The sequence below is a fragment of the Hippoglossus stenolepis genome, chromosome 11, assembly GCF_022539355.2.
Source record: "Hippoglossus stenolepis isolate QCI-W04-F060 chromosome 11, HSTE1.2, whole genome shotgun sequence".
Taxonomy (NCBI): Eukaryota; Metazoa; Chordata; class Actinopteri; order Pleuronectiformes; family Pleuronectidae; genus Hippoglossus; species Hippoglossus stenolepis.
In genome coordinates, this window is record NC_061493.1 from 799,172 (window position 1) to 823,125 (window position 23,954).

The window sequence follows — 23,954 nt, forward strand, 5'->3', positions numbered from 1 at the left end:
CAGCCTTTAAGAACACATAGTTATTATTAGGGTAATTCTAATGGCTGTAGAAGTCATTCATCCATCAGTTTTCTGTACCACTTCTCCATTGAGGGTTGTGGGGTACTGGAGCCGTAGCAGTTATGATAGCAAATGGGGAAGATGGGTAACGGGAAAATGGACAGGTTTCTTCCAATCTCTCATGCAGTTGAACTTACAGCATTTCACGTGTTGTGTGTCCTTTGTCCCTCTGCAAAAAAAAGAAAAAAGAGCATCTGGAATCTACAGTAACTGGTTGTTTTGTCAATTACATATGTACACAGTTTAACCTATGGCTTGGAAGCTAACTGAGCATCACTGATATACTGCTCCAAAGACCTCCTTTTCTTCCTGTTAGAAATATATAGAAAGAAATGGACCCATGACCCTGACAGTGGTCGAGTTTCCTCTTTGTGGAGAAAATATATAATTGTCTAAAATTATTGTGAAGCTTGACAAAGAAAACAAGATTATATATCGAGCAGGTTCTGTACCGATGCAGATATGAATTTTGTTCATCTAATCTGATTTAGCTGTTTAATATGAATATTCATAATTTTTTCTTTTTATTTCATAAAGACTACCAAGCAACACTTTACAGAGGTGCCACAGATTCAGGGTGACAGTGATATGCACGTAAAAGTTATCCCTCTAAGCGAATTGGTAATGTGCAATACCATTTTTGTTGAAAGTAGACATTAAACAAAAGTCTGAGACCATATCGTATCAAGTTTCTGTGAGCTGTAAACTTACCACTGTAATGGCAGATTTTGCATTGTGTAATGTTTAATAGAAGAACAGATATGTATTTAGAAGAAGTAGATAACAAATGTGTTTCTGTGACTTAACTACGGGAAGTTGCAGAAGGAAGTGTTTATGACCCCCACATGTGTGTCTTAGCAAATGCTTCACTGCAGGGGTTACTTAGTGTGTCTGATAGAGATGGGTGAGGGGAACTCTGCATTGTATACAGGACTGGAGTCTTTTGATGTTGTAAATCTAGATAAGGGATCTCGGAGACAGATTGTCTCACACCAGAAGTCACACCAGGAGATCTGAGACAGGAACTCTGCCCAACCTGGTCAGACATCAAGAGACTGAAGAATACCTTTTGGCTCCTCGCGGGGAGGGGCTTCTGATTGTATAAGTGAAGTGATTCTCCTGTGCTCTGTGCTCATTCTATACACGTCACACTAGGTGGCTGTGTGGGGTGAGCCCACCTGCAGGTGTTTTAGTTGAACTTTCCGAGAAACAATGTTATGTGTGTATTATTATACAATAGAGTATCATTATTAAACAGAAACTGCCACCACACCACCTTCATGCAGAAGGCGGACGGAAAGGTTAACAAGGCAGCTCACTTCATCTCACTCACACCATGTGGAATGGGAGAGTGCTGAAATGATTTTATCCTCAGTGTGAACATGAGGAGCAGTCACTCTGCAGCTACTTCTGGTGTCAAGAAGTCGCTGCAGAGTGACTGACAAAAAGAAAAACAACCTGAATGCTGGACTTGTGGAATCTCATCTGAAGTGTTTCTGCCAAATGATTGCACATTAAAGGGGCAGCCCTACTGCAATATTTGATCACCATGTAATCCCTGTTATTAACCATTTTTTCTGAAAGGCACATTTTGAATTGTAAAGAAACAATGTTGTGTTTTTCACACATGATTTATGGTCCTGTTGGCTATGAAGTCAACTATGTTTGTAACCAATAAAAATAAACGAAAGTCTGAATGGCTGATGACTGGCCAGCAACATCACCTGACTTCAACACATGCTACAGCACAGTGTCGACAGTGACGACAGTGACGACAGTGTCTGCCTTCAGCAGGAACTGTCGTCTTTCTCACTTCTGACTAAACCGCTGCAGCGAACACTCCAGAGTCCCTCAGCTGTTCTTTGCGTTTCTCATCATTCTCCTGCACACCTACAAAAGCTCCTGCGGTGAGTTCAGTCCGACTTCAGGACAGTGACTTCAAAAGTCTGAATTTGTTTGTTTTATATTAATTTGTATTTGACACCATGTGCTGATTTATGAGATGTACATGTGCAATTTATTGTTCATATTGCGTGTTGTGAATTTCAGAGATCAAATGCACACTACAATGACAATTCTTTTTCCAAATGCATACTCTTTTCACCTAATGAAAAGGAATATTAAAGAAACAGCAACACTGAAAACAACATTGTTCATTATAAATAACTATACAGCACCAAATACACAAATTTAATTTAAAATGGAGAAGCTACAAGACAGTCTTATACTGTATAAGCAAATGTGTCATGTTACAAAAATAAGTTTTCTGATATTTCATTCAGAATCTATAGATTTTCTCCAGCTGTGGATAATGTCAGTGTATGCACATTTGCTGTTGATAGATTTTAAAGGGCATCATCAAAAGAAAATCATCAACTAACTATGCATTTTAATTTTAAATTTTTTAAATGTTTTGTTTGAAAAGATGGAGTTCCGATTGGTTGCAAGGTTCATAAAGATAAATCACAGATTACCACATTTGATGGTTTATCATAAAGAGAAAACATGTCTGAATATTTATTAATGGAGTTTCAACATTAAAGTCACATTGATTCTACAAACCCACAGTTAAAAACATGATAAATACTTCTGATGATGCAAAGTCATGGGACAGGAAACAAGCCTCTGCGCTGCGTTTATGAACTTTCACTGTGAGAAATGACTTAGAATGGATCTGCACAAAAGCACATTAAATATAAACTCAGGTTTGCCAAAAAAATTTACTTTTCAAACAAAAACCCCAACACAACCTCATCATGTATGAATGGGCTTAGCGCTGTTGACTAGAATGTTGTCTTTTCAAAAATAGAGGAAGCAATCATAGCTTTTTATCTGAGTTGCATCATTCACTTTATGCCTTTTGAATAAACTTTGTCAGCGCTAATTTAACATGCTCATTGATTTTCCCTCTTCAATAAGTTTGATTGAAAGATGTGGTGTGATTGAAAGAATTTAATCTCAGAGCATTTGGCAAAGACAAGCAGAGTGGAGTGGCACAGCCCGGGAAATACTGGATGCTTTGACTGAGGTCACTAATGGGACAAGAATAAATCGAACACATAAAAATGTTAGCAGAAGGCTAGCATGTTTCAATGTCGATCTATGTCTTGTTTTTGTGGGAAATGACAACTTTATAGACAATTTGGGAAACTATAAAAACTTGGGCAACTGCTACAAGCTCCCACAAACTCACTGGAAGATGTTTTACTCTGTGGAGGTGGCTGTAGTGATGGTGGGGGTGATAGAGCAGGATGGCTATTAATTGCAGGCTTCATGGTTTAATATTCCCACATTACTACTCCCCACAAAGGATCCCCTTTCATTGTGGAGATAAAAAGTATAAAACTCAAGTCACAGTACCTGATAGTGAATAATTTCTGGGAACAACAAGAAATGAGTCACTGTGTTGCACACTAGTTGAGAGAGTCAGGACTTTTTTTTAGTTGTGCCAAGCACTTTCTGTTCTCTGTTTTGAGTGGCAAAAAATAGGAACCTAAGTTGATGGACCACACAAGAATCAGTCACTTATTTCTTAACACTTCTCTGTATTTTATTTTGTACTCTCAAGTGTTCTGTGTTGTTTTGCAGCTCAGTTGTTGTGATCAGGACCAGTTGTTTAATGCTCTTTAACATCTCTACGCTACAGGATAGACTCCAGCCATGAACGAAGACGACCAATATCAGCTCTACCTGGATCTGTTCAATGACAGTAACACGACCGACCCGAGCTATGTGGGCTCCAAAACAGTTAAGATCTGTTCGAAGGAGAGTGTCAACTACTTTGGGGCAAGATTCATCCCAGTTTTCTACTATGTCATCTTCATCCTGAGTTACCTTGGCAATGGGCTTGTCCTCTTCATCGTCTACAAGTATGAAAAACTTAACACAGTGACAAACGTCTTCCTCCTGAATTTGGTCCTTTCCAACATCCTCTTTGCCACCAGTCTCCCCTTCTGGGCGACATACCATCAGTCAGAGTGGATTTTTGGCTCGTTTCTGTGTAAGATGGTCAGCAGCGCCTACTTTATTGGCTTCTACAGCTCCATTCTCTTCCTCACACTCATGACATTTGACCGATACCTTGCTGTGGTGCATGCAGTGGCAGCTGCCAAGAGCAGGAAAAAGGCATATGCCGTTGTTGGGTCAGTAGCAGTTTGGTGTATCAGTGTTGTAGCAAGCATAAAAGAGCTGGTTCTCCAGAATGTGTGGAAGAGTCCGTTCAGTGGACTCATGTGTGAGGAGTCAGGATTTCTTGAAAGCACAATGAAGCGCTGGCGTCTGGTCAGTTATTACCAACAATTCCTCCTGTTTTTCCTTCTCCCTCTGTTCATGGTGATGTACTGCTACATCAGCATCACAGTCCGTATCCTGTCTACCCGCATGAAGGAGAAGTGCCGCGCCATCAAGCTCATATTTGTTATCATTCTCACTTTCTTCGCTTGCTGGACACCCTACAACATCGTCATTCTCTTCCAAGCTATACAGATTTCCAGCACCAGCGAGGATGATGACCTGTGTAGTGAATCTGAGAGTTTGGACTATGCCTTGTATGTCACCCGGAACATAGCATTTCTGTACTGTTGTATCAGTCCTGTGTTTTATACGTTTGTGGGAAAGAAGTTCCAGAGACACTTCAGAAGGCTAGTGGCAAAGAAGATCCCCTGTCTGAAGAGACATATCAGCCTCAGCAGCCAGAGCACCAAAACCACATCACAGCGGACACCACACTCTGCTTATGATTACTAAACACACACAAACACCAAATGAATGTCAGTGTAATGACATTTGTTTCCTGGGGACTTAGTGCTTAGGGTAACCTTGTTAGTGTAACCCTAACAACTACTGATCGAACCCTAAGCATTATCCTAATGTTAGCCAATGCCAAACATTACTCTAACCTTAAAATATGTGTTCCCCTTTAAATTGAAATATTTACCTTATGGGTACTTGTTTATTGTCCCCATAAGGAAGACAAGTCCCCATTTGATGGTCTATAAAAATGTAGGTCCTCACAACATGAGTAATACCTTGACCACACACACACACTCAGCAAGTAAAGAGAGTCATCATTGGTTTGATTCCTAGCTCCTTTAGTCCACATGACAAAGTGTCCTTGGGCAGGATACTGAACCCTAAGTTGCCCCTGATGAATGTTCCAGCAGATGGTGATAGAAAAAGTGGAACATATAGTAGCGCTGCATGAATGTGAGTGTGAATGCGTGACTGTGGCTTGTACTGTAAAGTGAGTAAATCTCACACTTAATAAGAAAGAATAAAATTGTCTTTATCATTAACTGTCTTAGATAATTTTGTCAGTGTTTAGATATTGTTTATTCTATATAATGTTACCTCTATTTGAAAGGGTTACATGATGAAGACTTGCTTTGTGTCTTTTTTTGAGTATCTTCAATTGTACAAACCATAACTACTGTAATCAACTACAAAATGCTTCTGCCTTTGATCACATTTTATGTAGATACACTATGAATTTGATTATGTCAGGTCAAAATATTTTGCCACATGTGCAGAGCTGGTAATTCATTGAGAATGAAAAGGCAAACGTATTTTCCCATATCCCAACAGTGGCTCTCAGTCCATACATGTTTCAAAACAGCTCCGAAATAGATGGTTGTACACTTTAGAAAGGCTTGAGCCAACAGTGCATAAATGATGTGGGATAGAGATAATGCTGCACATAGACATGTGAGTGAATGGGTGAATTCAACTTGTGCTGTAAATACAGTCCATTTGTCATATACCATTATTTTAACTCCTGGCACGTTGTGTTCAGCAGCACATTGAGGGACAGACAGGACTTTGTGGGACTGTATTGTTTTAGTTCTTTGAATTGCCTGCTTGATGATTTCATGCATGTGCTCCGAACGAGGTCCGGAATTCCAGTCTTTTTGATTTGGTGTATACTTGTAGAGGTTTGATGTATTGGACTTATCTTGTACCGTTGAACGCTTTGAAATAATTTGTGTGTTACCATTCCAATAAATATGACATTCACACTGTTCCCCTGTGACACCTGTTCTTTTAATGGAAACTGTTCCCTTCTATTTTCAACAGTTTTTGATTTTTCGTGACCAATGATTCAACCATTTCCCCTTTTCTGACAGAACATCTGGAGCCGTTTCCTGTCAGCTAAGTAGATTTCTCTGGTGATTCATTACAGTCATTTCTGGGAAAACAACATTAAATACGCATGTGGACAGTAATATGTTGAAACAATGTGACGAATAAAGGGGTGTTTTATATCGAAATCCCTCTCTCATTTCTTCTTGTAAAACTAAATATTTTGAGATTTATTGTTATCACAGGATTATTCGATTTATTCCATCAAATTGCATTTGGGATGCTGCTAACCCCATACCTGTAAGCTCTGCATTAGCAAACATGTACCTGTGCTTTTAAGGACTGCAGCAACAGTGTCCTTTTCTTTTTTTTGATAACTTCACCATGGCTAACATCATCCCTTCCTCTATCCCATTTTCTGCTTACCCAAGTCAGCTAACAATGTTGGATAATTTCTCCCCTTAGGCACTGAACTACAGTTTCCAGGATCTTGTATGACCATCAAGCAGTGCAACACATTTCCTTTGCATATGAGTTGATCAGGTTATTGATTGTGGCCTGTGGCATATTGGTCCACTCCTCTTAAATGACTATGCAAAGTTGCTGGATATTGGCAGGAATTGGAACCTGCTGTCGTACAGGTCAATCCAAAGCAACCCTCACATGCTAAATAGGTGACATGTCTGGTGAGTATGCAGGCCATGCAAAAACTGGGATGTTTTCAGCTTCCAGGAATTGTGTACAGATCTTTGCAACATGAGGCTGTGCATTATCATGCTGTAACATGAGGGGATGAATGGCATGACAATGGGCCTGAAGATCTCATCACAATATGTCTGTGTGCTTGAATTGCCATCAATAAAATGCTCCTGTGTTCATTGTACGTAGTTTATGCCAGCCCATCCCATAATTCCACCACCACTATGGGTGGTTGTTGACAACATTGACTTTAACTTGTGAAAAATGGGAGTGAAAATAGAAGCGTTTATATTTTTGTTGATAATATACCTTATCACAATATGACACTTAGTTCTTTAAGTTATATGGACAAATCATGGACTGCTTATTGTTCAATGCCAGCACATGACTATATGTGAAAGTAATTGTCAGCCCTTTATACTCAATTCAGTTCATTTAAGAGATATTGTAATCCAAACTCAACAACTGAAGGAAAAACTTGTTAGATGCTATGCTTTTTTATTTGTAAGTTAAAGCACAACCAACTTGATCAGCTGACCTAGGTAACGACAACTCAAAACTACTGTCCAGGGGTCACACTAGCTGCAGACCCCGACCCAAACAAAGATGGTGGACTTTTGTTCTTTAATTTATCATTACTTAAAACTTGGGAGACAGGTTTATCAATTGTGATTCTTTTTGTAATGTGTTAATATTTTTAAATGCAATAAAAGTGCTGTCAGCTGTGAAATTATTCACTGCAAAATATTTCCATGTGAACGAAAGAAGCAGCTCTTCTAATAAACTTAATCCTTCCACTACACTACAAATGTACTTTCTTCTTCAAAATTGACAGCTTCAGTCACTACTTACTTTTTAGGAAGATTTAACATAATAGATAATATAACCAGCTTTTAAAATACTTCACATTTTTAGAGCTTAAACCAGAGGTTGCCAACCTTTTAGCTCCTGATTTGTTAACAGAAAAACTGTAGTACGAACTATCTAAGTAAAAGCACTGGTTTGGTCCCTCAGACTATTTATTAATATGACATTGTTAGATACTGCTAAATATTAGATGTTAGATACATTGTTAAATACTGCAGTGTATAAGTTATATTTCACTGTTGTAGTAGTTAAAGCTGGATTTAGTTTGAACTATAGTTTTATAGACAGGGACACCAGACAAACCTGTGGGATCATCAGATAATCAATGGAAGAGGAAAGAGGAAAAATACAAAGATATGTGTGATGGAAATTCATCTTGAGATTTGAAATAATGAAATTCTCAGACTGGAGTTGCCTTTGAGTCTTTATAATAGTAAGCTCTGCAGAGGTTACACAACAAGCACGGGTGCTCAAAATGGAACTGGCCGCAAGTTCACAAAAGCCAGAACTTATACAAAGAGGCGTTTCATAAAACATAATATGAAAAAAAGACATGAAAGACATGAGATCATCATCTGTGTCTATCTGCTGTGTCCATCCGCTGTAGCAGTTGGAAGAAAACATCACCAAATAAGGGCATGCACCCTTTTTATCAAGGTCATAGCAGTGAGACACCGCCAAGTAAGGGTTCCATCCTGTCAGGTAGACGGTATCACAGCAGTGAGACACCTGGTCAGGGGGATTTCCAATACCTTAGACACTGGTCAGTTGAATTTTCCACTACATATGTTTTAATTTTTTTTCTGTATTCCTGTAACTTTGATTAGATATTAGATCATTTTGTATTACACTAATTAAAATAAAAACATTGTAGCGGTTTTAGAGTGACAAAGATCTGTATTTGTTGGAGCCGTTACCAGCTCATGAACATCTAAAGTGACCCCTGACTTCACACTACTGTTTGTAAGAGCTTGTTACATTATTAATTCTGTCTTCATCTGACAAGAAGTGAAAATATAGAGATAAAAGATCGAAAATAATTTAAAACACTCAAAGAAAGTATAGGTGACTCAAAATTACCAAAGAAAATGTATCAACTGCAGTGTTTTTATATTGTGGTCAACACAAGTCTGTTTATTATACCGGTAACAATAAATGTCATTACTGAACCTCTGCAAGAATGTAAAGGTTATGAATAAACTGATGTTTATTTAAAGGGGACATATCATGCAAATTCCACTTTGTTAGTGCTTCTACACGTTAATGTGGGTATTAACGTGTCAAATTAACGTTTTGTTATGGTTCCTCTAAGTCAGAAACGTCATGCTTGAGTGACTCGATTGAGCTTCCTGTGTACTGTGTTGTAATGCTGGCTCATTAGCATTTAAAGGAACAGGCACTCAAAACAGGTCACTCTGTGGAGGGCTGTTTTATACAGGGTAAAAAGGGTGCTGTTTTAAATGATCCTTGTGGTATTTTGACCAAAGTATATTACAGACATTTCATTAAGACCCCAAGGAACCATATCAACTTGTGGTAAAATGGGCATACAATGTCCCCTTTAAGCAAACTGTTTCAAGTTCAGTACAGTATTGGAATTTAAGGTCAGCATTCCAGACATAGAGAGTCAGGGAATTTAACCAATGTAATGGTTTAATCTGAGTTTCTGTCAGTTTCATGTTTTCTAACGTGCAGTGAAATGTTATTCTTACATATTCATTTTTTTGCATTAATCGCCAAAGCAATACAAATGTACAGAAATGCGATATAAGCAACCGATTAAACTCTGTAGACTCTGCCCTGGAGGCTAATTATGCACTATTATAATTCTGCAGTTAATGAATAAATAAGTAGCCTAAAAAACATTGCAAATATAAGGATCAATATTTCCATGGCAGATGGATTTTTCCACTATGTAGGCCTAATGTCACAGCTTTCCAAGTAGGAAATTGACCATTGAAAGTTATAATTAGCTTGTCATGTTCATAGACTATGAGGAAATAAGGGGGACCTCTGCTGGTCACTTTCAGCCATTCTGTCACTATTTGGGAAATAGGGCACAGACTATGTATTTTAACTTATTTATTAAATTAGGCTACTATAGCTGCTGGGCCAGGTATTTTGACATACATGCCATTTATCAATTTTGCAATTGTGTAGATTTATTCACACATTACTTAATTTACGTATTTATTTGTCAATATATGTAACACTACCTTTCTATTCTATTTCGTGATTCTATGACTGTCATTGTGGATCAGCACCTGTGCTGTGTGTCTGTGTCAGTGTCTCAGTCTGAAATGTGAAAATAAAAATAATGAAATTATCAAAATGATCAGCGATTCTGACCCACGGTTTGACCCAGTTACTGACCACTGCTGTAGTTTATGCCAGCACATAGAAGAAGACATTTTGAACTCGGCGCCTGCCCCAACCCCAGCTCTTTGATTGGAAAAGGGTCCAATAGTATATCAGGTGTATCATATTGCCAATAGGTGAAGAATGGAAAATAAAGCATGTGCTGTAACACAGTCAAATTTGGCCTCAAATGCAAAGTGAGTAATATTGTGATTTAAATTGTCAACTAATTTTCATTCTTTGTTTCCTTTATAGAATACATTTTTTTCTTTGTGACGTTGTGATGTAAAATGGCTGCAGCAGTCAGTTTGATAGCCAGCACTTGCTGGTATAGCAGCAGGTTCCTGGAATCTTCACACTGCCTCTTCAGCTTCAAGACATTCTCTTGTGACCCAATCTTTCCAAAGAAACACTGAATTAATAGTTTTCCCATCCTGTGTCTGTGAAAGGAGTGATTTTCTCAAGTACATGCATACAGCACTCATTTTCTATTTTTGATGTGTTGTCTGCTAGCAAATGTGGGTGAGTACAAGATTATTCTAGTGTGTGACTCGTTGATGCGACATTGGGATCAACATTTTGACAAAATATTGACAGGTGACCTTCCCAAGCAATAGACCTCAAACAGACATTTACTATGCAGCTAAAACCCAAGGTTTCGGGAAATATATGATTTTAAGATGCAAGATGTCATGACTGTACAGTTGGAACTATTACGTTGCAGTAGACCTGCCCACCTGTGTTAATGTAACAGCACAGTGCTGGGAGTGTAGTGACTCCTGAGGGAACAGGCATGGGAAATGAACACATGTACTGAAGTTCTGAAGTTCATTATATAAAACGGACTACCTGGTTGGTTAGGAACAGTGAATTCAGTAGTGCTTGCATGTGAAAAAGGACAGAATGCAACAATGACAAGTACAAGTGCGAGTTCATTGATACAAATTGGGATTGAGGCATTAAACTTGGGGGCAGTTATCTAAGCACGCTGCTGGATGATTACAAATCCATCTTGCATGTAGGTTCCCTGTTGACTGTCTTTGCTGGAGCTTGTATGAGTGGCAGCATTTTTTTTTTCATTTGGTGGAAACTAAAATTTGTTAACAAAAATGTGGTCACTTGCTCACAGTGAATGCCACGGAGGATTTCCTTCTGGATTCTCACATGAGCTCACTCGGACATTATCCGGAGAGAGTCCGGAGCGTCTCACTCGGACATTTGCATTGTCACATATCTGTGTATGAAAACAGATCTGCTGAATTGGTTGGATCTACAGTCATATTTGTATTACTATATTAGCAGTTGAGAGGGACAGTAGACATAGGATTTAAATCACAATATCCTAAAAAAAATACAGGCCTTTTTTAGCCCTGTGATCAGGCCCAGTGGAAGGGAGGGTGCACATATACATCTCTTAATTGGCACACTTGATCTTCTTCCTTGCTGCTGTGGAGCCCTACAACCAACACCGTGCTTGTTTTTCATTCCATGCCTAATGTAAGTCGATGGTAAGTCGAATCTTTTTTTGCTATTCTTTAATTGAGATTTCCATGTGTAGCCTCTGTGAAAGAGAAATCCCTGTCTGAATCCACCCGGTCATCCAGGTCTGTTCTCTCACAGAGACATCTGCTGCCCGTGGAGCGGGGGAACACTGATCTTTGTCTTCATATTGTCCTCACACCTTCGTCTGGCGCTCCCCTTCTGCCCAACCCCCCCTCAACCCCCTCCCAATTTCAGGGAGCCCTGCATTGTTGTACGTATCGGACCGTACCAACTCCAGCAGAGATCGGGGGTGTATCGATGAGTCCGGCGGTTCAGCGCAGTAGCATCCGCTGTCTGTCTGTCTGACCATGCACCTGAGGTCCGGCCCGCAGCACACCCGCGTTCTGTTCACAGGCTTCTTCTGGAGGTTGTCGGTTGAGCCCCGCTGGAGTGCCGCTGGGCAGGTTGAAAATAGAGAGGAGAGAGGAGACAACACGGGCAGGTCAGACATTGCTCGTTGCTGTAGCTGCTGATAGAGAAAGCAGCGTCTCGCCTGTGTGTGCCCAGAACAACAGACCGTCTCCGTCCGCCCCGTCGACCCCCAGCCGTTTCTCTGAAGATGTCTCATGTGACCGCGCTGTGGCTGCTGCCTGTGGTGTGTAGCATCATCAGCACCGCCAGTGCTACATCCTCAGTGTCCCGTAAGTAGGCTAATACACACACACACACACACACACACACACACGCACACACACACACACACACACACACACACACACACACACACACACACACACACACACACGCGCGCGCACACACACGAGCATCAGTAGTGTAGTAGTGTAGCAGTGTCTTGGTGTTGCTATTAAACCCAACACAGCAGGATGGAGTCAGTTTATGAGTCAGTGTGGACAGGTCGGTTTATCCAAAACATTTACATATTTTATAGAATAAAATACATAATATCTGTACAACAGTCGTAATAACGTCTCCTTCATCATTGCTCTGAGGCCTCTTACTTTGTACATGATGTTGATTACACTGCAGTTCAATTGTAGATGTATGTGTAACCCTAACCCTGAGCAGACAATCATGGCAGCGGGGCATGTGAGAAGCGGCGTGTGGAGGTCCTTTAGGTCCTACACTGTAGAGGATCAATGGTTTGTCATCTTCGTACCATGCAACTGCCTCATAACAAATCGGTGGGCTCACTTCTTAGCAGCTACTGAGGAGGCACCGCAGACAAGCAGAGCAACGTCAAGTGGTCCAGCTCGTCTGACTGACACAATTTGAACACATTTGAACTTGATATTTGGGAAAAATGGCAGCCTCAATAGATTCTGGATGAATGGATGGATATAATGTATATCATAATACATATTTCCACAAGTATTTATTGTTAATGTGCATGGGATGAATTGTAGTTGTTGCCATCAACAAATGCAAAATTTAGCAAAGCCTATGTGGGGTCTATAAGCCCATTCTGCAGCCGAAGTGTCCTTTGGGAAGATACTGAACCCCAGATGGCCCCTGATCGCTGATGTGCCATTCTCACAGAAAAAGCTCTGCTTATAGATGCACTGTATATGTTTGTGAATGGCAAAAAACTATAAAGCACTTTGAGTGGTCAGCAAGACCAAACAGACAGCGGTTCGATCCCTGTCTCCTTCACTCCATGTGCCGAAGTGTCTTACCTGCCGGCAGTGTATGGATGTTGTATTACCTATGCACTGTATGAATGACTGTGTGTCCAGACACTGAATGAATTAATAGGTGTACAGACCATTTACCATTTATTTCGTCATAACAGTGAGTATTTCATTGGGATAAATCTGGTGGCTGAAAATCAAAAACTGTGGTTTCACCTCTAACAAACGTGTATTTGAAGTAACAGCTTAAGGTTAGAAGGTTGACATCAGTTTCACTGCAGTGACACACTCTTGCTGTTTTTGCTGTAGCATAGCACAAAGAACACACACTGTCCAACCACTGCACTGTTCTTTTTTATACCTCTCTATCTAACACATGTAGAAATATAAAACACGGCTGGGTTTCAATCAGTCACAAAACAGTGCCAACATGCAGCATTTCCTGCCTCGCTGAGGGGTTTCACCACTGGTCTGTGTTCTGGTCTGATGGTCTCTGATTATTTGATGCCAGTTAGATAACTTTGGAATAGTTGGAGGGTACAGTGTCTTCCTTGGTACCTTGCTTTCTTGCTATGTTCTTGTTTTCAGGTTTGTGCTTAGAAAACTGGGAAAAACGCCACAATATTACAAAAAAGACTTTGGTGGAAACGTTGGCATATTGATTAAATTAAGCATAAAACATTTTGGTCAGAGGCAGAAAAGAAATAAATCACATTTTTTTTACTGTGAATTTGTCGGGCATGCACGCAACCTGTCGCAGTTGCTGCTTCTTGTTTTTTTTCTTTCACACGTTTTCTTATAGTTCCTTTAACATAACTTTTTTGCATTCATCTTTTGTTCTAAATTCTTACGAGTAACCTTTTTTAAGCTGTGATCCCTGGAGTTCTGGTCTGTTTCTTTCCCTTTGGAATCACTCCACTAAGTCCACTTACAGCGATCATTTTGGGTCTTTTCATACATGTTTGGACTGTGAAAAGTATATATTTTTTACAGTTAAGCCGAACCGAGCGAGCCGCCATCTCATCCAGCTCTATACATTGACTAAGTTTTACTCAGTCTGAGTTTACACACGTGACGGTCACGGTGTGAGAGAGAGAGAGAGAGAGAGAGAGAGAGAGAGAGAGAGAGAGAGAGAGAGAGAGAGAGAGAGAGAGAGAGAGAGAGCGGGATGGCTGATGAATGCATGCGCTGCTCTGAAGAAAGATTTAACTCATTAAGAAAAGTATCAATCATTTTGTGAAGAGCAGTGTTGATATTTTCTCTCTCTATTCTCCTCTTATTCTTTTCTTCCGACAGAGACTAATTACAGTCTTTTGCTATACGTAAATCGCGCATGTTGATCGTTTTATTTGTAGTAGTAGTTGCAGCATTGAAAGTAAACCAGTATGGTACATACATAGCTTCTGAATAGCTCTCGTGTGTTTATGCTCAAAACATTCCTGTGCTGTTGGTTTTTAATCCACGCTGAAGTGGACTTTGCTGCTTTTTCTGTTCTGTTCATAGTCCTCTGGTTTGAAATAAAGACCGAGTTCTCTCCATATGAGGGTTATCAGCTGTCATTAGCCATTGCCTATCGGGATATTTTACTAGAAACCGATGATAGCGTCATTTCCTCTTCAGCGCATTGCACTCCGGAACAATGCACATCAAAATCATTATGCCTAAAAACTTTGGATTAACAAGCAGCTGTTGACAACGAGCTTCTTCTTACTCCTACGAGTGGTGTATGGACACTGGCTCTGTTGCTAATATTTGTAAACATACCAGAGGTCAGGTAAATGGGAAATGGTTTTGTATTTATAAAGAGCTTTTCTAGTCTTGATGACCACTCAAAGCTCTTTACAGTACAGTTTTACATTCACCCATTCACACACACATTCATACAGTGCATCTATTAGCAGCACTTTGTTGTTCTATGAGGGGCAATTCAGGGTTCAGCATCTTGCCCAAGGACACTTCGGCATGCAGATGGGGAAGACTGGGGATCGAACTGCTGACCTTCTGTCTAGAGGACGACCACTCTACCCCTCAGCCACAGCCGCTGAGGTCAAGTATCCAATTGGAGAGCGGCCTTGGAGTGCAGTGCATTCTGGGTGTTGTAGTGTTTCTACCTTTTTCGCTGTATTTTACTGTCATGTTGCACCAATTTGGATTTTTTTTTTGGGATGTTTATTAGAAGGCCATCCTTCCAGCAGTAAAGTGCTTCTTTAACATTTATTGACAGTGACATTCATTATATTATATTATATAAGTGTACTGTGAAAGGTTTGTGAGTTCATTTCAGTAGGTCAGGACACTTCCGCAAGTGAAACAATACCAGTCAGTCTATGTCAGATTCGTGATTCATTCATAATCTGCAGAATTGTTTGCATCTGTGTTCTTATATTGATGAATGCCATGTGTTCGTAAGTTCCTAATTAGCATAGGTAAATGCCACACCAATGCCCATAAAAGGGGATGAGACTGCAGGGCCATGTGCACACAGAAATTGAAAAGGATATTTAAGAAGTCAAGAATGTCTAACGGCAATGGAATTTCTCCTTAAAACCCACTTACGCAGTTTTTACAAAGATTCTGACATTCACCAATGTTTTCTTATCTGGGATTTGTTCTTATGTAAGAACAGAATCTATGCACACAGAAGAGCACTCTTTCAGATTCTTGACAAGTGAAAGAATGCATGGAAATGTTGAACAGGAGAACACACACACAGAATATTTGGTCTATACTGCAAAAGATAACACTTTTTAAACACACGAACATGTTGAAGAGGAGAATAACTAGTCACAAAAATAGTTACCCATCTTTCGGTTTTACATACTGGTATTTACATATTAAGTGTGTCACATGTTCCATAGTTTTACAACTTTTAGTTAGAACGTCCAAGTGTAGCTGGTAAATTCTGAAAACAGTTTATTTCTGTTCTGAGACGAATGTCGCTCTGGAGATGCACCGCACACTGAGTGGGACCTGAACCCGAATAATATTCAAAACATTTAGTATGAACCTTGCATGTCCAATCCCAATGGGTCCAGTCAGGCTCAGGTCGAGCATCCACAGATGCTCAGCTGAGGGTTCACCTGCAGTGCTGTGTTTCCAATGATGCACTGATCCAGCTCAGATAACTCGATGCACCTTCCTTTTCTTTTCCCTTGCCTGATGAATTGCCCCATTGTTTCACTTTTCTTTCACTTTTGGATTATGTTCATGTGAATTAATTCTGTATGAGGTGGGGGTTGGTTATGATTTGTTCTCCTTGACGTGTGAGTTGTTAGTGAGGGATTCATCCTGTCTGTGTCATTTTTAGTCCACACAGAAGTTGTGGAAGTGGTCATAAGAAGCAGTTCATGGACTCATCAGCAGACTAAATTAGACTACTATAAGTATTTGTTTGTTCATTCTGAAGGAGCGTAAATAGGATGTGAGGATTGAGAAAGGCCTGTGAAGCCCTGACAATGTAAATATCTGACACATCATTAAGAAAAGTCTGTTTGGACTATTTAGGGTTTTTAGATTCATTATTTCAGTATGTTAATAAGTTTGAGGTGGAAAGACACAAATCAGCAGCTGATTTATGGTCACCATACAGACCACAACACACAGATAATGATTAATCTGCTACAGCACCAACTCTTTTATGTGAAATTTGTAATTAATAATTAATTAATAATAATTAAGAAAGAATAAACACTCTTATATTTTTTAAAGATATATCATTTCAATGTGGACTTCTATAATAAAGAACATTACTCACAGTAACTGAACAGAAATCTCTTACCATTTCATTGAATCAGATGTGTGTTTCTCTGTAACTTCCCGTATAGAATGGGACTTAGACATAGCCTTATTTTCATGTCCTCCTGCTTCACTAGCCTGATTTTGTACACTTCATCTCAAACAAGCCCTTCCTTTGGGCTGTTTGTTTTGTAATAGTTTACCATCAGTACCACAACTATTGAAATTATCAACAGCAGTGTCAGATTGATCAAGGGGCCATGTCATAAAAGCTTTCTGGTTTCACTATAGGCCCTCATGGCTGCACTGCATATACAAATGGCAGTAATACATCACAAATCAGAAAAGCTAATTTCTTTCTGTATGACAGCGGCAGACTGGGACCTTAATTCAGGCTGGAATTTGACTCCTTTCCAGGTTCCCCTTTTCATGCAAAGCACCAGACCTCTAATTTTGTAGGCTAACCCTATTTGTTGTTAACAAGTAAGTGGCACAGTAACTCATTGCCATCTGCCATCTTTTCAATGACATCATTATTGTCAAGTGCCATAAGGATCTCCTTGTCTATTGCCATAATTGGTCGGTAATCGGTCCGATTGCACTAAATAGATAAATACTGTAGTGACACTCATGCTTAATGCTGCGTTGATGCACTGGCACTGATGGAGTACGTGGATAGAAGGATGAGCAGGAAACTAGAGTTCAGCAACTATGAAGATTTCCTGTCCCATGATGATGACTGACTCATTAGTTGATATAGATTCTTTAGATCTGTGATCTTGGATCTTTGTGCTGAACCAAGTCCAGTATTACACCATCGCAGTACAAACAAAAGTACCCACCACTCTGGGTTCATTAGCCGACGATATGATTAACACTGTATATTTTTCACCGTTCTGCTTAAAGCCCCCTTTGGGAATATAATATTTCTGTTAGTTTTAATAGATTTCATTTGTCTCTGAATTTAATAATCCTGCAGTTTTGGGTGATTATAATATGCACAGGAGATTCTGACGATGAGAAACATTTTTTTTTGCCTCCACCTTTAAATCGGACACTGTATTAACAGCAGCAGCAACTAGGGTTGCAAAGGGGCGGAAAATGTCCGGGAAATTTCCGGAAACTTTCCGGAAACTTTCCATGGGAAGTTAAGCTCGGGAATTTTGGAAATTTTGACACTTTTTTTGCAAATGTTAGCTTATAACAGGTAACTTAAATGTAGTTGAAAACAAGACTAGGCAAGCCTAGCTCAGCTGGAACCTGGATGCAGCTAGGTGGGAACATTGTCTGCCAGAAACGTAAACCTATGACTTTCTGTTGTTTTTGAACGTCTTTGTCATTACCTAGCATATTGATTACTTGTTACACTGAAGCCATGTTCATTTTAATACCAAGTTTATTTGTATACAGTAGGCTAACTTTTTACAGCAGTGAGAGTAGGATGTATGTATGTCCACACAAAAGTACACCATCACCTCGATTACTCGCGGCTGTTGGGGTCCATCAAAAAAGCGAGAGTTGGGCTACTTATCAAAAATAAAAGTAATTACCGCAAATTAAAGGCTGAGCAATAAAAACGTCATTCAAAACTCTATTTTAAAGATGTATGGAATGCAGCACACGCTGTGTTTCTTTGAAAAGGATGTAGCTAGCTATTGTAAACCAAATTGACAGAATTAATGGATTGTTTTATTTTTCTCTCAACCCGACATGATCAAATGCGTCAAATGAAAGTCCGAAGTCCTCTTGTCCGAGAAAGCACGCTGTATCCATTATTGATTGACAACGCAAACAGGTGACTGTATTTATAGTCCACAGGAACAAAATTGTCTTGCTGGCAAGTGGCTAACGTTAGCAATAACGTTTTCACTGACCGGGTTCTATCCTGAGATCCACATAGAGACGGTAGAGTTCTACTCACAAATGGATTAAGTCAAAAATGTCATTTTTAAAATTTGTATTAGAAATGTTTGCATGCATGTCTGCTTATGACAAAACAAAATGTTTATATTTATGTCTGTATATGACAAGGTAAATACAGTTAGTATAAATTACCCCAAAGTTTCCAGTTTATTCCCATTAATTCCCGTATATTCCCGTTAATTCCCATGGAAAGTTTCCAACCAATTTTGCAACCCTAGCAGCAACACGTTACCACTCAGTCAATTTTCTTTATTAATGATATCACTGCTTTGGCCACTAAAGAATCTTTCTTTCTTCACCTCCACCTCACTAACAACCTCGATGTCGGTAACAGTAACAAGTCTGTGCTCATGGTTGGGGCCCCCAAGGCTCTGCTCCGGAAGGTTGGAGATCTCGTCCTCGACATTGAGGTTGAAGCTGCTCCATCTTCCCATCCCCCGATGTCCGCAACCTGGGTGTCATTCTTGACTCCACCCTCTCTTTCCAATCCCACATCAAATCCGTCACCAAATCTGCCTTCTTTCACCTCAAAAACATCTCAAGACTCAGGCCTTCACTCCCCGACTCCGTGGCAGAAACCCTCATCACCTCCCGCCTGGATTGCTGTAATGGAGTCCTGTCCGGTGTACCAGACAACATCCTGAACAGACTTCAATATGTACAGAACTTCGCTGCCAGGGTTCTCACCCGCAACACATCCCCCCGACCCTCATTCACCTCCACTGGCTCCCAATAAAGGCCTGCATCAAATTCAAACTCCTACTTCTCACCTATCAATCCCTCCACGCCCTAGCCCCACCATATCTAACTGACCTCCTCCACCCCTACACGCCGCTCAGAAGGCTGCGGTCCTCAAACACAGGTTTGCTTTCCATCACCAACACCAAACTGCGAACCTTTGGAGACAGAGCCTTCTGTGTCACAGCTCCCACCCTCTGGAACTCTCTTCCCGCAAAGCTACATCTCTTGACAGATTCAAAAAACTCCTCAAACACCACCTGTTCACTAAGGCCTTTTGCCTCAGTTAAAGGAATAGTTCACCCAAATATGATAATTCACTCATTATCTACTCACCCCATGCCGATAGAGAGGTGGGTGAAGTGTTTGAATCCACAAAACACTGCTGGAGTTTCAGGAGTAAACAGTGTAGCAGCCAGGTAGCAGTTGAATCCAATACAAATGAAGATATTAGGGGTTTACCTTCAGATGTAAAAAAACAACAGAAAAAAACGTAACATGCCTCCGTACTGCTCCTGTGGTGTCATCCAAGTCTCCACTAGCCCCGACATTCATATTCAACTCGAAACGAGGTCATTTACACCATGTTTTAAAGCATTGATGTCTGCTGATATCTTCCCGATGAGGTGCATTCAGGGACAGTCAGAAATGCGAATTTGCGCTGGCTTAGCCACTTCTGGTGGACTTTTACTCGTAAAAGACAGTGGAAATGACCTAATTTCGAGTCGAATATGAATGTCGGGGCTTGCAGATACTTGGATGACATCACAGACGTACGCACGTTTCCAGGTGTGCTTTATAAAGGGGAAATTGCCCTCAGGTGTGCGAGTGCATGGTTTTATAAATATGAATCTTTTTTGCGTGTGAGCAATGGTTATGGATCCTCCGTACTGTTTTATAAATGAGGCCCAGTATTTGGGGCAAGAGCTTTTCTCTTCTTAATTCTCTCCCTCTCTGCTTTACCTTTCCTTTTCTTCTGACCAGGACCTTCCATTTCACCAGCGACTTGTTATAACACTATCAGAAGCAGGTGCACAGGTGCTACAATGATTTCAGATAGCAGAGCTGTAATATCATTTGGCTGCTATATGTGCTTATACTCTTCCTGGATGTTTACTTGAGTACTGATTCTGTACAGTAAATATCTGATATCAGTCCATCTGGCCATCTGGCTGACAGCTGTCCTCTCAGCTCCTCTCGGAGCTGCTGCTGACAGGACATCTGCTTCTAAAGCGGGACTAGGGTTGCAAAATTCCGGGAATATTCAAATTTAAAAAATGACATTTTTGACTTAATCCATTTGTGAGTAGAACTCTACCGTCTCTATGTGGATCTCAGGATAGAACCCGGTCAGTGAAAACTTATCAAAACCTGCAGGAACGATGGACTTCAATATGAAAATCTGACCTCAGCATTTTCCTCTATGTGACAGTATGTTGAAGATGAGTATTGGTGGTTTCTGAATATATTTTTACTTTAGAGGAAATGGATGTAAAGTGCAAAGGGGAAGTAGTTTTACGCATAAACGTTAGTTAATGGGAAGTAGTTCACAGGTGTTAAATGTCTCCTGTGGCTCAGCGGAGGAGAAAGCGATGTTGATGATATCATCGACCATGATCAACCATGATCTTGGTTGTTTTAACCAAGATCATGCTGCAAGATCTAGAATTGCTAACGTTAGCCACTTGCCAGCAAGACAATTTTGTTCCTGTGGACTATAAATACAGTCACCTGTTTGCGTTGTCAATCAATAATGGATACAGCGTGCTTTCTCGGACAAGAGGACTTCGGACTTTCATTTGACGCATTTGATCATGTCGGGTTGAGAGAAAAATAAAACAATCCATTAATTCTGTCAATTTGGTTTACAATAGCTAGCTACATCCTTTTCAAAGAAACACAGCATGTGCTGCATTCCATACATCTTTAAAATAGAGTTTTGAATGACGTTTTTATTGCTCAGCCTTTAATTTGCGGTAATTACTTTTATTTTTGATAAGTAGCCCAACTCTCGCTTTTTTGATGGACCCCAACAGCCGCGAGTAATCGAGGTGATGGTGTACTTTTGTGTGGACATACATACATCCTACTCTCACTGCTGTAAAAAGTTAGCCTACTGTATACAAATAAACTTGGTATTAAAATGAACATGGCTTCAGTGTAACAAGTAATCAATATGCTAGGTAATGACAAAGACGTTCAAAAACAACAGAAAGTCATAGGTTTACGTTTCTGGCAGACAATGTTCCCACCTAGCTGCATCCAGGTTCCAGCTGAGCTAGGCTTGCCTAGTCTTGTTTTCAACTACATTTAAGTTCCCTGTTATAAGCTAACATTTGCAAAAAAAGTGTCAAAATTTCCCAAATTCACGAGCTTAACTTCCCATGGAAAGTGTCCGGAAATTTACCGGAAATTTACCGGAAATGTTCCGCCCCTTTGCAACCCTAAGCGGGACACATCAGAGTTAGGGTAGTTTGAACAGATGAGTGCTTTGGTAGTACTTGAGCTCTGCTGATGTCTTTCTTTTTATATGGATAGTAACATTTGTTATAAAAATCTGTACCACCAATCTCATTCTTGGTAGAATCCACAGGAAGGAAGAAAGCCAAAGTATTTAAATATTGAATAAGTGAATATTTCACCCAAAATCTATCTATTATACTATTATTGGATATTCCCATCCAGTAGATCTGAAAGGTGGCTGTAGTTTGCTTCATCATGAGATATAGAGGGCTAAGTCAGACGAAACATATTTGAATTGGATGACCAAACACAATGTGCTTAAGTTAATAACACACAAGCAATTACAATTCTTCATGTCTGTTATGAACACACCCATCAAACATTCACAGGACTGGCGGGAAAAGTAAGTGAACCCCTCTTGGATTGATAGCTGGTTGAACCTCCTAAACATCAAGCAAGCACTCCCAGGAAATGCCTATCAGACCAGCATGTTCAGGAGGAGTTTGTGACCATTCTTCCTCACAGAACTGCTTCAGTTCAGCCATATTCTCAGGATGTCTGGTGTAAACAGCTATGTTGAGGTCATTCCACAACATCTCTATTGGGTTTAGGCCTGGGCTCTGACTGGGCCGCTCCAGATTTTCTTTTTTTTTTAGCCATTCTGTTGAGGCTTTACTTCCGTGTTTTGGGTCATTGTCCTGCTGCATCACCCAACTTGTGCTGAGCTTCAGCTGGCAGACAGCCAACCTGATATTATCCTCCAGGAGGGAGGCCTTGATAAACTTGGGAATTTATTTCCCCCTCGAGGAAGGTGAGCTGTCCAGGCCCAGAGGCAGCAAAGTAGCTGCTCCAAATCATGATGCTCCCTCCACCATACTTCACTGTTGGGATGATGTTTTCATGTTGGTGAGCCCTTTTTACGCCAAACAGTGCTGTGTGTTCTTCCCAAACAATTCAACTTCAATTCTATCAGTCCACAAAATGTTTTCCAAGTAACATTGTGGAGTCAAGTCATGGTGCTCTTGGGCAAACTTCAGGCTGACAGCAATGTTTTTTTGGATAGCAACAGCTTTCTCCTTGGTGTTCTGCCATGGACACCCTGCTTGTTCAATGTTTTGTGTATTGTTGACTCATGAACAGAGATGCTAGCCTCTTCCAATGATTTCTTAAAGCCTTTAGTTGTAACTTTAGGGTCCTTCTGTACCTCATTGAGGATTCTGTGTTCTTTGGAGTCATCTTGGCTGGGTGCCCACCTCTAGGGAGACTTGCCAAAGTAGCAAATAGTCTATTTATTGACAATTTATCTAACTTTGGACTGATGGGTGGATGGAAGAAGTCTTTGAGATGACTTTGTAACCCTTTCCAGCATTATGCAAATCAACTACTCTTGATCGTATCAGCAGATACTTCTTCAGCATACTCAAAATGTTTGAGTGTTTTTTAAAAGTCAAAGTTGCTCTAACCCACACCTCCAAATTGGTTTCATTTATTAGACTCTGACTTCTGAAACCAATAAGCTTTTGCTCAAGTTAATCTATGGTTTCAAATACGTTTTCCAAGCTACGCTGTGAATGTTTGAATAATGTATTCAAAATGGACAAGAACAATGCAATTATTTGTTTAATTAGTAAAAATATATTATCAGATATCAGACCATGACCAGAACATTTTATATTAAAAAAATATACATAAATGATTGTTATTCCAAAGGGTTCACATAATGTTTCTTACCACTGTAGGTCACTTTATATCCAGATAACGTATCATCACAAAAAACACATTTCTGATATAAAATGATAATGTGGAAAAGCCCATTTCTTATCACATATTTTATTATATACTATATACAAATAACTATAACATATATAACCCTAACCCTAACCCTAAATATTAGATTTGTGT

General features: G+C 40.0%; 2 protein-coding genes across 2 annotated transcripts in view; both read left to right on the plus strand.

Annotated features, from left to right (window-relative positions):
• The first annotated feature begins 1,824 nt into the window (after positions 1–1,824).
• On the plus strand, positions 1,825–6,079 carry ccr12a (chemokine (C-C motif) receptor 12a). The gene is made up of 2 exons (XM_035170239.1): positions 1,825–1,967; positions 3,707–6,079. The coding sequence occupies exon 2, from the start codon at positions 3,721–3,723 to the stop codon at positions 4,804–4,806; it is 1,086 nt and encodes a 361-aa protein (XP_035026130.1). The 5' UTR covers positions 1,825–1,967; positions 3,707–3,720; the 3' UTR covers positions 4,807–6,079.
• A 5,773-nt stretch (positions 6,080–11,852) lies between these two features.
• Positions 11,853–23,954, plus strand: part of cntnap2b (contactin associated protein 2b) — a 36,618-nt gene continuing 24,516 nt past the window's right edge. Inside the window, exon 1 of the mRNA XM_035170214.2 lies at positions 11,853–12,245. Coding sequence (XP_035026105.1) covers positions 12,164–12,245 — 82 coding nt within the window. The 5' untranslated portion in view covers positions 11,853–12,163. The remainder of the gene's footprint in view (positions 12,246–23,954) is intronic.